At 38.9% G+C, this 15,000-nt stretch overlaps 2 protein-coding genes across 3 annotated transcripts in view; both read right to left on the bottom strand.

The window, feature by feature from the left end:
* The window catches only part of LOC138004503 (adenylate cyclase type 3-like), a 31,658-nt gene extending 25,686 nt beyond the window's left edge, over positions 1 to 5,972 (bottom strand). The window contains exons 1-2 of the mRNA XM_068851031.1: positions 4,796 to 5,972; positions 359 to 508 (exon numbers count right to left, since the gene is read on the bottom strand). Of these exons, the coding sequence (XP_068707132.1) occupies positions 359 to 508; positions 4,796 to 5,620 (975 nt within the window). The 5' untranslated portion in view covers positions 5,621 to 5,972. The remainder of the gene's footprint in view (positions 1 to 358; positions 509 to 4,795) is intronic.
* A 7,125-nt stretch (positions 5,973 to 13,097) lies between these two features.
* The window catches only part of LOC138004499 (uncharacterized), a 28,714-nt gene continuing 26,811 nt past the window's right edge, over positions 13,098 to 15,000 (bottom strand). For both annotated transcript variants that reach the window (XM_068851027.1, XM_068851028.1), the window contains exon 21: positions 13,098 to 13,356. In XM_068851027.1, the coding sequence (XP_068707128.1) occupies positions 13,107 to 13,356 (250 nt within the window). In that variant the 3' untranslated portion in view covers positions 13,098 to 13,106. The remainder of the gene's footprint in view (positions 13,357 to 15,000) is intronic.

Below are 15,000 nucleotides of genomic sequence, written 5' to 3'. Positions count from 1 at the left end.
TACAATATGTCCACAATACTGCAGTTCGAATTGCCCGAACACTTCCAATTCAAGCCTGAATTTTTACCAGACCTCTTTGCATCCGCCTAAGTTGCTCTGTTCCTTAACCGCTGCGATGATCATTGTTACAAGAAGTCGTTTCATAACTGGTAACCATGGAACAAGAGGTTTTGGCTTCCAACAAAGCCCGATCAAGCCATCTGTCACTCAGTAATGGAAAATTTTCTTTCAACTCTCATTTACCAACCAAGTTTCCACAAGATTTTTTGGCCTTCAATTTTGAGTTTTACTTCCCGGCATAAAATTACAAATCACTTTGAGGTCAACATTGAAACCTCTTCGAACAACTGACATCTACCTGTTTAAGATTCTCTGATTCCAAGGTTATTTTGACTTCTAAAGATTGCCTTGTTTCCATTACTGATCGCCTTTGTTTTCTGTCAGCTATATAAAAGTCCATTGTGCCCAGAATATTACTGCAGACAAACAGCAAAATATTTGCACCCAACTGAAAATAAAAAAAGTGAAACTGAAACTGTTAAAAGACACGAATGGAAAATCGTGCATTTCGTGATTTATGTTTACTCGTGATGTTTTGAAAGTTCTCAAAATTGCACGAGCTATGTAACTAAAACGAGTGAAATTTGAGAATTTTCAAAACATCCCGCGAGTGAACATAAATCACGAAATGACGCGTTTCGAGCAAGTACATACGTTTTTTTTAATTATACACTCAACAAAATTATTACTTCACCGCTTTGTTTCCATAGCAATTTCCGTATTGCATTCTATAACCTCTTTTGCACTCTGCCACTTATTTGTGCATTCGTCATTGACCAATCAGAAACGCGATATTTTGTTGAGTATAAAATAAATGGAAATAGCTCTTTTACCACGTTATAAACAGCACGATAAAGAAGCTCTTCTCATAAGATTTCACGCTTTCAGATTTTACTCACGGACTCGGACAAAAGTTGAAAAACAGCACCAAATTAGCAATAATCTTTTGATTTCGATCATTGGCCGAAGTGGTTTAACTTTCACAAGACTTGCAAATCAAAACTGACTTCAATGTCAAAATAAACACACCACTAAAAAGTACAGCATACATTTGATTGGTCGCGTCACAAAACGTTGGAACTATCTTGAGCCTCATAACAAACAGCTCCTCAGACATTTTCAGATAACATTTTCCAACACTTTCAACTCTTCTATATCTCTAAATTACTTGATTTGGCATAATCTTGAGGGAGCGCTGTCTATTCTGGAAGCAAATGTTTGGGCCCGAATTTCATTCCAGAGGAAAGCCGCTCCTTAGTTTTCTAAAGACTGTATTTTTATTGGTTGATTTAAGACTAGTAGTTACACAACCTCGTAGGAAGGAGAGAGGTTCGAAGTTCTATATCGGAAAAAATGACGCCGGCGTATGATCTGACAACCACTCCCAATAGTGATCAGCATGCAAATTCTCCTCACAATTTTCAATGAAATATCAGTCACACAGGTATTGAGAATAAAAATCACCAGCTTAAAAGGTGTAAACTTGATATAACACTAAATTTTAATTCTCATGACTACCCAAGAAAGAATTCTATGGTACTAGGAGAATGAAGGTTTCGATCTTGGGAATATTGAGGGTTTTAATATTATTGTTATTTTTAGCGGCTGAACAGTACATTTTGAGTGGTGGTAAATGCCCGAACGAAAATCTTTATCAGATAGAGTGTTTTGTCGGTTTCTGGTTTCTGCACAAGTGAGTTAGCGAGTTGATGAAGTCTGCGCACGCGAGTTACAGTGCTTGGTATCATTGCCAACGAGTCAGGCCTTCTGAAGACAGAAGGCCTGGCGAGGCGGCAGCTTATAGAGCCGCGAGAAGATTTTTAGGCGGACGATATCTCAGAAGCGCTTCAAATTTAAGTGTTTTTAGCCCTGGCCAAACTATCGAACAAAGTTGGATTGAAGGCTCCAACTTTGCTCGATCCAACATTGTTCGACAGTTTGGCCGCCCATGTTGGAAGATGTTCGTCCAACATTTTTTGCTCGATCAAATGTTGGATAGAGTTTGCTTTTGATCAAACATTACAACCAACAATTCTGTTTGACACAGCAATGTTGTAGTGTTTTGCCGCTCTTCCAACAAAGTTGTGTCCTGAATCGAGTCACGTTCGTATTGCTAGCCAATCACGAATCGCTATCTTATTTTCAAGCCAAGGCTTCTTGCATCATTTGCAACAGAGATGGCGGACAAGGAGCAAGGGGACGTCGTGGTTGTTGATGAACAGCCAGAAAACTTTGATCAGCGAATAGGAAGCAAGGCCATGTCTGTGGGACACTTTTAGCGTACCTAATCATTATCGCTGTTTGGAGATGTCTGGTTCAATAGCGTTTAAAATTCCTGCAAATTGATCCGAGCTCATAATCATCATCCCCTAAGCGCGAATGAATCTTGCAAAGAATATACCCTTTTCTACACGTTCTCTTAATCATTCTTTGGTTTTTCCTTGTTTGAATACGTCCTTTCCGTCCTAAAACAACTTCCGTAGCATAACGCTTCGCCGCATTTTCAAATTTTGCGCCAACTTAAACTTGAATTCGTCGAGCAATGTTGGATAGTGTTTTGCCACTACGTCAACATTTACATCCAACAATGTTGCATGTGGAATCCAACTTTGTTCGATAGTTTGCATGGCCAGGGCTTAAAATGTAGACCAAAAGCTGTAATGTAGACCAAAGTGATGAAATGTTGACCGTAGCGATAACCAATGAGAGTGCCGCACGAGTACGCCGCGTGATGTTTGCAGCCGCCAGGCGCCAGATCACGCGAGCTTGGCTCGTTGGCACTTTAGCGACAGCTATAACTAGTAAATAGGTGTAAAATTCGATGAGTCACATGTGACTGATCAGTTGCAATTTAAATTAATAGGAGAAGGCTGTAACATCGTCCCAACGTATGACAGAAAAGCTTTTTTTATCGAAACGCCAAAAATTAAATGAAGTCGTTTGATGTGTGCTAAGGATATCGCAGGGTCTGACGTTGAGGAAACAATTGATAGCTGAAAACGCCAAACTATGAAGATAATGATGTCAAAGTCATCCGGCGGATAAGACCTTTTCGATCAATGTTCTTTGCCAGAATTTTTTTTTTTGTTTCATGTTATTTTTACCCGCTACTTTTACTTCTTTACTTTCTTTTCTTCGCAGCAATAATTCATTTGACGCAAGTGTAAATCCCGCTTGAAGCGCGCAAAGCTCTCACCAATGTCGTGTGCCACGTGTGGTTTTGACCTTAAAATGACTGAGGTTATAAATGAAGAGAAACAAGTGCCCAATTAATAAGGGAAACTGCAAATCCTTCTTAAATTAGATCAAATCAAATGCTAGGTTTTTCATGAGAGAAGAAAAGCCGAGACAAGGAGAAAAATCTTTCAGGGTACCAACAAACTGCACCCAGATACGGCGTCTGGAATCGCTCGTCCAATGGAAAGCGTGCTGTCTGGTTGACTAACGAGCACATACAAACCGTTCTGGTAACATTGAAAGCCGTCTGTTTCGTAATATTGTTCGTGGTGTATTAAATCATGGCTGAGGCTTCAAGAAACCATACAATTGGTTGCCGGATGAATGCATGACGCATGCAAGATTATGAGAAAGACATAAATTTAAATATAGAGAAAATACTGAAAAAAAAGTGTTTCTTTTTTTCTCAAATGGATTTTCTATAAAAAACGTTTTCCCTTCTAGTTGCCTGAGACCTATCAAGAAACAAAAACATTTGAAACCTTGTTGATAGGGAAACGGAAATCCATATGGTAGTTTGGGATGTCAACGCTTCGTCGGCCGGTGTTAGGTTTTGATGAAATGTGCATATAGTTTAAATACCCTTGACAGAATTTGTTGATGAAAAATAGAAATGAAAAGAAAGGCAGCCATTGTTATTAAATAAAGTTAAGTTTTCATTTGATTAGATTGGTATTTTGCCTGACGTTCGAGGTCTAAGATTGATGCGAATTTCGTTAATTAGCGGACGAGTTTTGGTGACATAAACTGGTATCATAAAAAAAATACTTTTTGGAATAAATCAAAACCGGGAGTCCGTATTGGGCAAGACTTACGAAATCGAACCGATTTCCCTTGCGGGTGGATACAAACTCATCACAATCACAGGCCGGAATGGTAAATAAAATAGTTGAAACAATTTCGTCCTTGGCACAATTCTTGTTCTAAGTAAATATTGCAGTCTTCATATAACTTATCATCGCAAAAGGACCTTTTTCAAAAACGCCTTCACTTAGAACCACACTTAGCGGCTAGTATCGTCACAAGGGCGCTGAGAAACGTTGATGTTGTTCAGAAACGACTTTAAGTGATGTCCTTTATCGGCACCGTTTCGTTTAAGCGCGATTATGACGCAGCTCAATTCAAGGATATGAGCGCGATAAAACTTGGACCTCACGGTTTACCGCCGAAGTGTATCGTTAGAGCGCAATTTTTTCCTGCTTGGGGAAAGTGATAATTGTTTAACGATTTGCACGAACTAGGCAGCCCGATAACGCGGCCATGCAGGATCGATCGTTTCCAATAAATTTAAGCTCGATAAAGTTATAAGTACCGGTAACTGCTAAAAACGGAAATTTTTTTACAAGAGGAATAATAGAAGCAAAAGAAAAAACCTGTCATTATCGAGACATACTGCTTAATTCTTTTGTGAGGTGAAAACTGTGAAAATGTCTGGTCTTGTTACATCTGCCGCTCAAAGTACTTTTTATGTAGTTTAATAAAAACAAGCGACACTTACCTGTCGACCGAAATATTCACAATTTTTCGCAGAGAGCATACTTGTAATAATGACATGCCCTACTGCGATTAGAAGAGCAAGAAAAGTACACAGTGTTAAATTTGCTGGTAGCACCACATTGGAAATAAACATAAAAAATAGGAACATCCCAACAGAATCACTAGGAACCAATGGGTCATATCCCATGGCTAGATCGACTTGAAGCTGGACAAAAACAGCAAACCACACAATGAAGGGAAGCCATGCCAGTACCCTCCTTGGAAAAAGCTTCAAAAAGTATAACGTTGCCAAACTAAGGTTAATAGCGCCAAACGTGCAGGTAATAACCAGACGATTGACTTGAGTCCTCTTCGACTTCTCAAAAACCGCTGAGTACATGGCGATGAGACATAAATTAACCACGAAATCCAACAAAATTATGTACAGGATCCTGTCCAGCTTCTGCTTACAATAGTAACGTTGATAAATTGTTTCGAGTTGACGAGAAGGGAATTCCACTCTGAAACACGACTGAGGTAAACACATCAGTTTGCTTATTGAAGAGAACAAGAAACACATTTTACTGGTTTGAGAGTCATTTCGAGGATTGTCTTTGGCGAAGGCAACCTTAACGTTCGACGTACTTATCTTTGAAGATTGAACGCTTCCGTGAAGCAGGTTTGGAGGTGTCACAGATGCGATTGCTTTCTGTGAAGAATTTCCACCAGAGCTCTCGGTTTCCCGTAAGCTTTCTACATCCTTGCCACTGTTCTCTTTGACTTTGATATCGTCGGTCCATTTGACTATGGAAGGGGAAACTTTTGTTGAACCGATGTGTTTCATCATTTTCCCGACAGTTTCGCCGTCAGAAGTACTAAACGTAAACCATTTTGAAACTAAGTCCGTCCGGTCCCAGTAGAGTTCCGTTTGCTATCCCCTTTGCCGCATCTTTTCATCGCTGTGATAATTTGCGTTTACTCAGAACAGCCCCTCACTGCTGTTTTATGGTAATTTGAAGGAAAATCTTCCAAATTAACGCGATTGGCTGCCATGACAATGCATTTGACGAAAGACCATGAAGACAATGACTTCACCTGCAAAACTAAGTAAAATTGTTCACCGAGCCTCGAGGCAGCTATAAGTAGAAGAAGTCAATTCACGCTCTCTCATAATCAGGTTTCACCAAGACTTATGCAAATTCACCTTCAAGCGAGAATGGTCTCTCTTTAATAGAAAACGTTTCACCGTGTATATTTAAGAGCGAAATCATCTCATTAAGTGCAATTCAACAGAACTGGGCTTTCAAATTCAAACGTTTAAGTACAAAAATACAAAAGTTGTACAAAAATTGAGTATTTCACGCGTTTTATATTATATATATATATATAATAATTTAACCTTGTTTTTATTTTTTCTAGGCATTTTTTTCTGTCAGTTTAAAGCGAGAGTTTTGTATTATTTAAACCCACAATCTTAGCGCAATAACTTTGAACATCATTTTACTAGGTCAAGGGTTATCATCGGCGGCAAAGACGTTACCGAAATAAAACGGGACAATTTGCCTCATGAAATGTATTTTTGTCGACAGCTGTTTAAGTTATTTTTTGCTTTTAATAGGTTGAGGCTTCCCCTTATTTTTTAGGCGTTGTACTTTTTGCATTTTACAACAGTGAAAATTACTTTTAAATACAGTTAATGTCATACAAAAGACGAAACGCGCATTCTTGCTTTTTGAGAAAGATGGCGGGTGATCGCAAGGTGGGTTTGTTTCAAGTTAAGAAATAAGCGCGGGCTAATCAATTCAAGCCACTGTTGGTTTTGTCTGCAGCAATATTATTAACAAACAAATGCAACATAAAATGACCAAAGGAAAACAAAAACACTTATCCACCTCTGTTAGTCGAATATTTATAGACGACTTTCAGAATAGAAAGAGCGTTTGATTCACTTTTGCTGTCACTCTTTCAATCGCCTCAGTTTTACATTCATTTGCATTTTCAATATCCCTAATTGTTTGTTTTCTGCCCAAAAAGGAAAAAAACCCTCCTTTTGCTAATTAAAGTACGACACGGATACCAGATTATGATCAGTCCAAGAAACCTCTTTCAACCTCTTATTTTCCATGGCAACACATAACACAGATATATCTTTTAATATCGCAAGGTGTCGATTTCCCTTAGGGGCACGTAGCAGGTGAATATGAGAATGCTGAAAATTGATCAGACTAAAAACAGTCGTTTGAAGAAGAAAATCATCAAAACAAATTAAAAACCTTCATTTGATGTATACCCCATGCAGAGAGGCTTCAAATACACGACACCTGTCTCGCTTGACTAGGATATCTCGTTGTTACTGGTGTCACGGAAGTACTTATCATCACAATCAGTTTCGCACCCTTAAGATTTGTTTTGACTTTCACGATTATCTTTTCTCTTTTAACATGCAAATAATCGGTTCGACATCGTGTTTTCGCAAATTACAGTCGGTCTTTACTGGGTTTGAACTAAAAATATTATTTCTAACAACGTCTGCACCACAATATCGATCGGCGAATGGACAGTGTTCACATAACGACAAACGTGATAAGTTGAATCATTTCACGGAGCATTGAGTTGACCACCGTGACGTCAGGTTATCCTCACCAGACTCTCTCAGTTTTCCTCTCTGGTCCCAGACAAAAGCCTTGCAAAAAGGCTCTGTCATACTAAGTTTCATGTAAGTTCTCCATCAACTTGCAACACCATTTGCAACACACCTTGCAAGGGCTGAAATGGTCACAAGACAATTTGTGTGTGAAATCGTTTGATTCTACGTTCTTCAACTTGTCGCGAATCTTGTAATCTACACCTTTTTTGCTCGCGTATTCCTACGCTTGGCGTCGGGAGCTTTATGTATTTGCGTTATGAATACTTTATGATGAGCACTGAGACACTGGTCCTGGTTTTGCATCAACGAACCTTAGAGCGGTTTTCAAATGAGTGTCGTAAAACCAAAACTGACGAAAGTAATTACTTTGGCCAATCAAAAAGGACGGAGACAATCCAGTAAATCAATCAAAACTCGAAGTAATTACACGTAACCGACACAAAGAGCGGAAAAATGTGCACACGCGAGCCACGATTGGTTTTGGTTTTACTTCTGATTGGTTGAAAAACTGGCGCCAGAACTTTGAACCAATCACTGAGTGAAGTAATCATAAACCAAAGTAATTCACTAATTACTTTCGACACTCAATTGAAAACCACTCTATTGAGACTAATTAGTGTTCTAAATGAACAACGTGAATGGCTGAACAACGCGAATGGCATATTCTTAAAAGTACACACAAGAGTTTATACAGCTCAGACTGGCCAAATTATTTACGACTAGAGACTTACGAAAATAATCGCAATTTACGCTCCAGCAAGGGTATACAGCTTCAAAGATCAATGATCGCCAATACGTTTTTTCATTTATCACTGTAACTATTAATTATCTAGCTTTTTTAACAGCTTTTCCTAAGTTTGTTTTAATTGTAATTAACTTTAGTTAGATATTTACGGATGAAGAGCCACCTCGTGGAAATGCTGTTAATAATCAATCATCATTATCATTATTATTATTATTATTATTATTATTAATATTATTATTATTATTATTATTATTATTATTATCATTATTATCATTATTATTAAAAATTATCCGTATGTACAAGCCTGGCAACTGAACCCATAAATTTGTTTGCCCTGATAAATACTTGATTGCCCATTAGGCACCGTATGTACACCGTGTTGAGAGGCAATCACACGGCGTTGGAGCTGGGTATCCCATAGTTTTCAGCGAGCGCCTGTGATTGACATTTTGGAACTTAAGCGAAATAGGCTGAAGTGTCGGTTCAGGAAGTAGCACATTTTTGAAAGCATGTGAGTTAGCCGCTAACCAGTTTTAGCAGTTTTAAGCATCGATTTGTTCAGTCACGGAAACCCGCCTCAAATATGGAATAGTTATATCATCATTGCAAATAAAACATTGATTATCCGATACACGGTCTCTTCCGTAAACTAAATTTGAAGTCGTCGATACCCCAAATGTTCACTGGGAACCTTGCATACGGCTGGCGCAGCTGAAATTTGAATTGACCAATCAGGATTCAGCAGGCAGGAAAAACTTTACTGTCCTGACTTCAACGATTTTATAATAACAGGAATAGCATAAAAAAGAAAAGCTCCCATAGGTACTCCTGGTAACTCCAACAAAAGCAGGCCAGGAAATCGAGCTCGAATGTGGCATATTTCTCATCACCCCTAGACCTGCTCAGTCCTTATTTTTTGTTTCGTTTCCTCAGAAACCTATCTATTTTGACTTCAGTGTGAACTATTTACACAATGAGGTTGAGTGGCCAATCAAAACAGAGTTAAATTGAAATTCTAAACATCTATGAGATGCCAAAACAAACTGCGAACACGTGAACCTGAATTATTGCAAATCATAACGCTGACGAACACAAAAGCAAAGGAAATGGTTAATAAATATGAAGGTTTGTACCATTTGAATGATTTTGGGTTAGATTAAAGCGACATATTGTTGAAAATTCGTGTTAATGAGTAATGTAAACAATCTTTGCACTAGTAAGTCGTAGCAATAAATTGGGTTAACCGGGAACCATTTAAAGAAATATTGTGGGCTTCCCAAATAAAGTTCATTTTACACTTTAGTGACAAAACAAATATTTTCTGACGTTAAAACCTATAGCTACCTTATAATCATTTGCCAGAAAGAACGACTAAAAATTCATGTCATCTTATGAAAAGTGCTCGCGTATCAAATTTTAACCCACGTGTGCGGGGGGAGGTACTGCCATATATGGACTAGATAGTTATGTGCCGCTATGAAGGGTATGTTTTTCAAGCAGTTTACTCTAGGATAGAGTATAAATCCTAGCGTTTGGGTCTAGAATAGGGTATCATTTTTCACGAAACTGACCATTCGGTTGAAGATTTTATCAAGACTAAGGAAACCAGAAATTCCCGCTAAAAAATATAAAAAAAATCGAGTAGGCAAAGTTTAAGTGTACGCAACTCAGCCTCAACAGTGTCGATAAATGGCTATCATGAAACACTTCTGGATATTAGTAACTGTCAAGTATCGTGATTTAGACGAAAATCGGTGCGAGTTTACTCTAGTATAGGGTAGCAAAATTCAGAACTAGCTCTGGTATAGGCTAAGGGTTCCAGGGTCCCAGCAGCACATTCCCACCCAAAAATTCCTAAAGTACCACCCCCCCCCCCCGGGGGGTTAAGTTCGAATATTAATACAACACGATAAATCCACAAAGGCCGAAAAATCTCACAATTAAAAACCTATTTCAGGGAAAACATCTATTGAAACAAACAACATGTTTGCTACTAGAGACAAAAAACCCTTCCTATATCATTGCGTGCTTGAAAACAAGAAACCCAATCAGTGTCAAAATTAACCAACGCAACCAAATAAAATTTCTCACCAGAGTTCACGATCAAACCCTTTCCTGAAGAACCTTTTCCTTTAATAATGAAGCAAAAAATGGACAACAAGCTTTCTTTCAAATAATTCTTGACCAACAAGAATTAGTCAAATTTCAATTTTTTTTTTTTTTTACCTGAAGACTGTGCAGAGTTGAGTACAAATAAAATTATAAATAGCCAGACAACAGAGATCCGACTTTCGCGTAAACTCGTATCCACTCAAGGTGTTCGATTCCTTCACTGAGAACCAACCAGAAAAAGTTGAAATTTTCAGAGAATTTGCCATTTGGTTGTGTTGTACTTAACACCACCGTTACTAAAATATTAGAAATACAGCTCACTTTGATATCATCCGACGGGGAAAAGGCCATTCATTACTCATTCCTTTTTAAGTTCCAGGTATTCATTTTTCACCGCTTGTGTTGCTTATCGAAGTGACGTTCCATTCTTGAGCTCCGTAAGGGTATATTTTGTTTAAAGATTCAGTAAAATACCATTCGCTTTACATCGGCTTTTCCGCGATTGCATACTTGTACTGTGTCCACCGGATAAAAAATAACCCGAATCTACGCATTTATACTACCCCCTGAAACCTACCAAGGATACGCGCAGAAGACTCTTGGTACAAAGACCATACTTAGCAGGGTAGCGACAGGAAAGACCTATTGCGCAACTTTTCCATTTTCCCGACACGGAATGGCCTATGGCAACCCAGTAACAAAATTTTGCCGTTTCCAAAAAAAAAAAAAAAAAAAAAAAAAAAAAAAAAAAAAAGAAAACGTAATGACGTTTTATGATATGGTGCGAGGACGTGAATCATTATTGGTGCAAATGTTGCAAACGTGGTGCCACAAAATCAGTTTCATCATTTGCAATGATAAGTGCAACTGGCGTTTACGAAGAGATTCAAAACGACGACATTTCCTGCACAGGTAAGACGGTTCATGTGGACAAAAGACAGAAGCTTCAAAGAGAGTCATTTCAGTAACATGGGTGCATTTACAGGAAACATTTATGCATATGGCTGAATTTGTGCAATGCTGAAGTTTAAAATACAGACCATCTGAATTACTTCAGTTAACTGTTGGAAAAGGCTTCCAGAAGATGACTATGCACGCGCATTTGGCAAAACAATTGCCAACATTACTCAGCCAATCTTATTTTAATACTTGCAAAAAAAAACCGGCTGCTACAACTGTAAGGTACGTCTAGGGCAAATCAAAACAAACGAGTGTACAGTCGGCAGAAGAAACAAAAACAGACCAGTTTGGCAACGCCAGAAAAGCGCGAGAGGGAAACAGGCATAAAAAAGTCGCGCAACAATGGGCCCTTTGCAGGTTAGTGATCACATGGTACAAAAAACGCCATACTGGGACGCAAATTGCCCACTGGGACATCTAAAACAAAGAAAATTTAAATAGGCCTTATTCACGATAGCCGCCATGTTGGTTTTCAAATTGTCATGCAAATTAGCCATGTGTTATGCTGGGGGGCAAACATTGGAAAAAAGGCAAATTGCGGAAAATCGGCTCGTCGAAATATTGAAATATCATTTCTAAAAGTACATTTTACAATTTAGAATTAAGTCCCATTTATGATAATTTTATATCTTTGATTGTCTTTGACATTTCGACTTTCTACTTCGTTATCTCCTCATTTTTCACTAAAAAAAAGAAGTAACTTGTGTAATCATTCTATTTTACTACTTAGGTGATAAACATTCAATGAACGTGAAACAAATCATCTGTGTGGCTAAGATGTTCGTTAAGACCTTTCGAACTTGTGCTGTTTGCCCCCTCAGAAGTGTGTAGCTAATTTACATGATAATAGCAAATCCAACATGGCGGCCATCGTGAAATAAGGTCGATGTCCCAGTGCGCAATTTGCGTTCCAGTATGGCGGTTTTTGTACCATGTGATCACTAACCTGCAAAGGGCCCATTACAGACGTCAAAACGGAGATATTGCTTGCCAATGATGTAAAACAAACCAGAAGAGAAATTTCAGCCAAACGGCATTTAGATTGTTTTCACTGTGTATAGGCCACTTCGAAAAATACCATAATACTCGTTGTTCCCCCCCCCGCCCCACCTCCCCCCACCAAATTTTGCATAAGCAATGTTTTTGTTTTCTCTTGGAACCATTGTAAGTCCCAAGAGAAACTGGAAACAGTGCTTATGCAAAATTGGGGGGGGGGGGGGGGTGGGGAAACAAAGAGTATTATGGTATTTTCCAAAGTGGCCTATTTGCCTTATCTAGGAAAACATTATCCTTGAGGTTCCTGGTGCGTTTCTCGAACGTCCTAAAACTTTTTGGGTTTCTTTCGCACGAGATAAAAAGCTTTATCCTTAAGGTTCTTTGTGCGTTTCTCGAACGTCCTAAAACGTTGTAGTTGTGTTTTGCTTTCGCCAGTATTGAAAACACCTTTAAAAGTCAATTTTAGTTCTCGAATTGCTTCTGGACCCAAAAAGTTATCTAAGCGTTTGAAAAACAGGCCCCACAGAATCCCAGGCTTCCTTAATTGCCCAACACTTGAATGCGAGCCTGAGCCTGTTTGAGCTCTTTTTCTCGGTTGAACAACGTTTGAGTGCGTTTTCAACACTGAAACAATTATATAAAACGTTCCATTAAGGATGGGGATCATTCTTTGGACACCAAAATTACTCCCGGACGTCATGTGGGTACGTCGTGTTCCAACGTTTCCCAGAGGAAGAGTAAACCTGATGCACAAATGTTTCCAGTTGTAGAAAAAGACATCGCTAAAGAGTTATATAAGAGGAGTTTCTCGAGGCCGTTTGCCAGTTCCCATGCATTGCAAGTTTGCGTTTTCAAGCCAGGCTGTTTTCAGTTTCAAGAAATAACACAGTTAGATGCTTTTAGTTCATCCGCTTGCGAGTCTTTCATAGAGCCAAAAGAAGCGGGACCAACTGGTTCAGCTGAAACCTTTAACCTGTGTCCGTCAACATCTATTTTAAAAGTCTTTTTCTCTTGTTGTGAAGAGGACACGCTGTTATGCGGACTTAGGACAGCAGCCTCTTTACTGACACTTCTTGATTTCTCGTGAAGCTGTACTCTCATTTCTTCCAATTCCTTTCGCAAACTGCGAAAAGAAACAAAGTGAACCAATTAGCTTACCGAATTGATTCCACTAAGCGCCACATCTGAGCGCAAACATAACGAGAAACGCTGTCCCAGTATAATAACCGCATCCAGGAATAGAACACTTATTCACACACAAGTACAATAAAAATTCGTTTCAAATAGCATCTAAAACTAATTCGAGGATTACAATGTTTTTGAGTTGACAATGCCTACACAATTTCTTCCATATTACATATAATTTCTACAAAACGTTATAGACCTTATTCCAAAATGGTCGTCATTTAAATATTCTTTTGTTTTTATTCAAATTAGCCCTTGATGCCTCGTTCGACTGCGTCTCGGGTTTGAATAACTGTCTCGAATTCTCCCAACTCCCCCTCGTGTTTAGATGAGGCTATGGAAACACGGAATGAATGAATGAATGAAGCTTTATTTAATCTCGGGATTGATGAGGTTGATTAGACCTCTAGCAAAAAATATATATGCTAATATACGTCCTCCATTGCTTAATTCGTTAACCCTTTCTTTCCCAAGATCAAAATGTTTATTCTCCTAACCAGGACCATAGGAAAACTAGCGTGGTTTTCAATTGAGTGTCGAAAGTAATTAGCGAATTGGTTTGGTTTATGATTACTTCACTCAGTGATTGGTTCAAAGTTCTCGCGCCACTTTTTCAACCAATCAGAAGTGAAATTGGTAGAATCTTTTCGCAACCTCCACTTATTTCATTCAAACGCGACAAAAACGAAGGCAACTTTTTAGTTAGAAGCGCGCTCAAAACTAACGAGCAACCCGGCACTTTCAAATGCGCGCGCGCACGATGCAAAACTTGCCTTTTAATTGTTAACACTAGCAAGATATCGGGACCTAAGCGATCTGTTAAGATCACCGATCGTTCCACATGTACCTCCGCAAATGTCATTTATTGCATAACCTGTACGTTATGCAATAAATGATACATTGGTGAGACAGGTAGATGACTAGGTCACCGATTCCGCGAACACCTTCGCGATGTTGAGAAGAATGACAAGGATGCATCTAAGCCAGTCGCTCGTCATTTTAATCTGCCTAACCACTCCAAAAAACACATGGCTATCTGCGGCCTTTCCCTACATCTAGGTACGACGGAAAGCCGCAAGAATCTAGAACAAAAATTCATCTTCCAAATCGGCACCCTTAATCCTCACGGTATTAACGAACGCTTTTCATTTAACTAATATATTCCTATTTTTCCCGTTGCCATGTTACCACCAATAGCGTAGCTCCTACTCTACTATATAAACTACACGTAACCCATAATTCCTCGATTCGCTCTGACGAAGGGCTAACGCTCGAAACGTCAGCTTTTAGAATCTCTGTACGGTAGCCAATTTACATTATCAACTCCGTTGATAAAACCAAATTTTTGTATACTACTTCCCCACCGACGCAGCACCACAGTTTCTTCAGAAACTACCTAACTTCATTCAGAAGTGAAACTGGTTCAACTTCTAGGCCACACTTGTAAATAGCCAACTGGTTTGCCTCCGGCCGGTTAGGATTCTTAACAGTTGTTGTTGTGTTCTATTGTTCGTTGATTGTATTTCATTGGCCCTGAAAAGCCCCTATGGGGGAGGGGTCAATAAAGCATTTTTTTTGTCGA

Source organism: Montipora foliosa, chromosome 5 (assembly GCF_036669935.1).
Source record: "Montipora foliosa isolate CH-2021 chromosome 5, ASM3666993v2, whole genome shotgun sequence".
NCBI lineage: Eukaryota > Metazoa > Cnidaria > Anthozoa > Scleractinia > Acroporidae > Montipora > Montipora foliosa.
The sequence above is the reverse complement of the archived record's forward strand: the minus strand, read 5'-3'. Positions and strand labels throughout refer to the sequence as shown.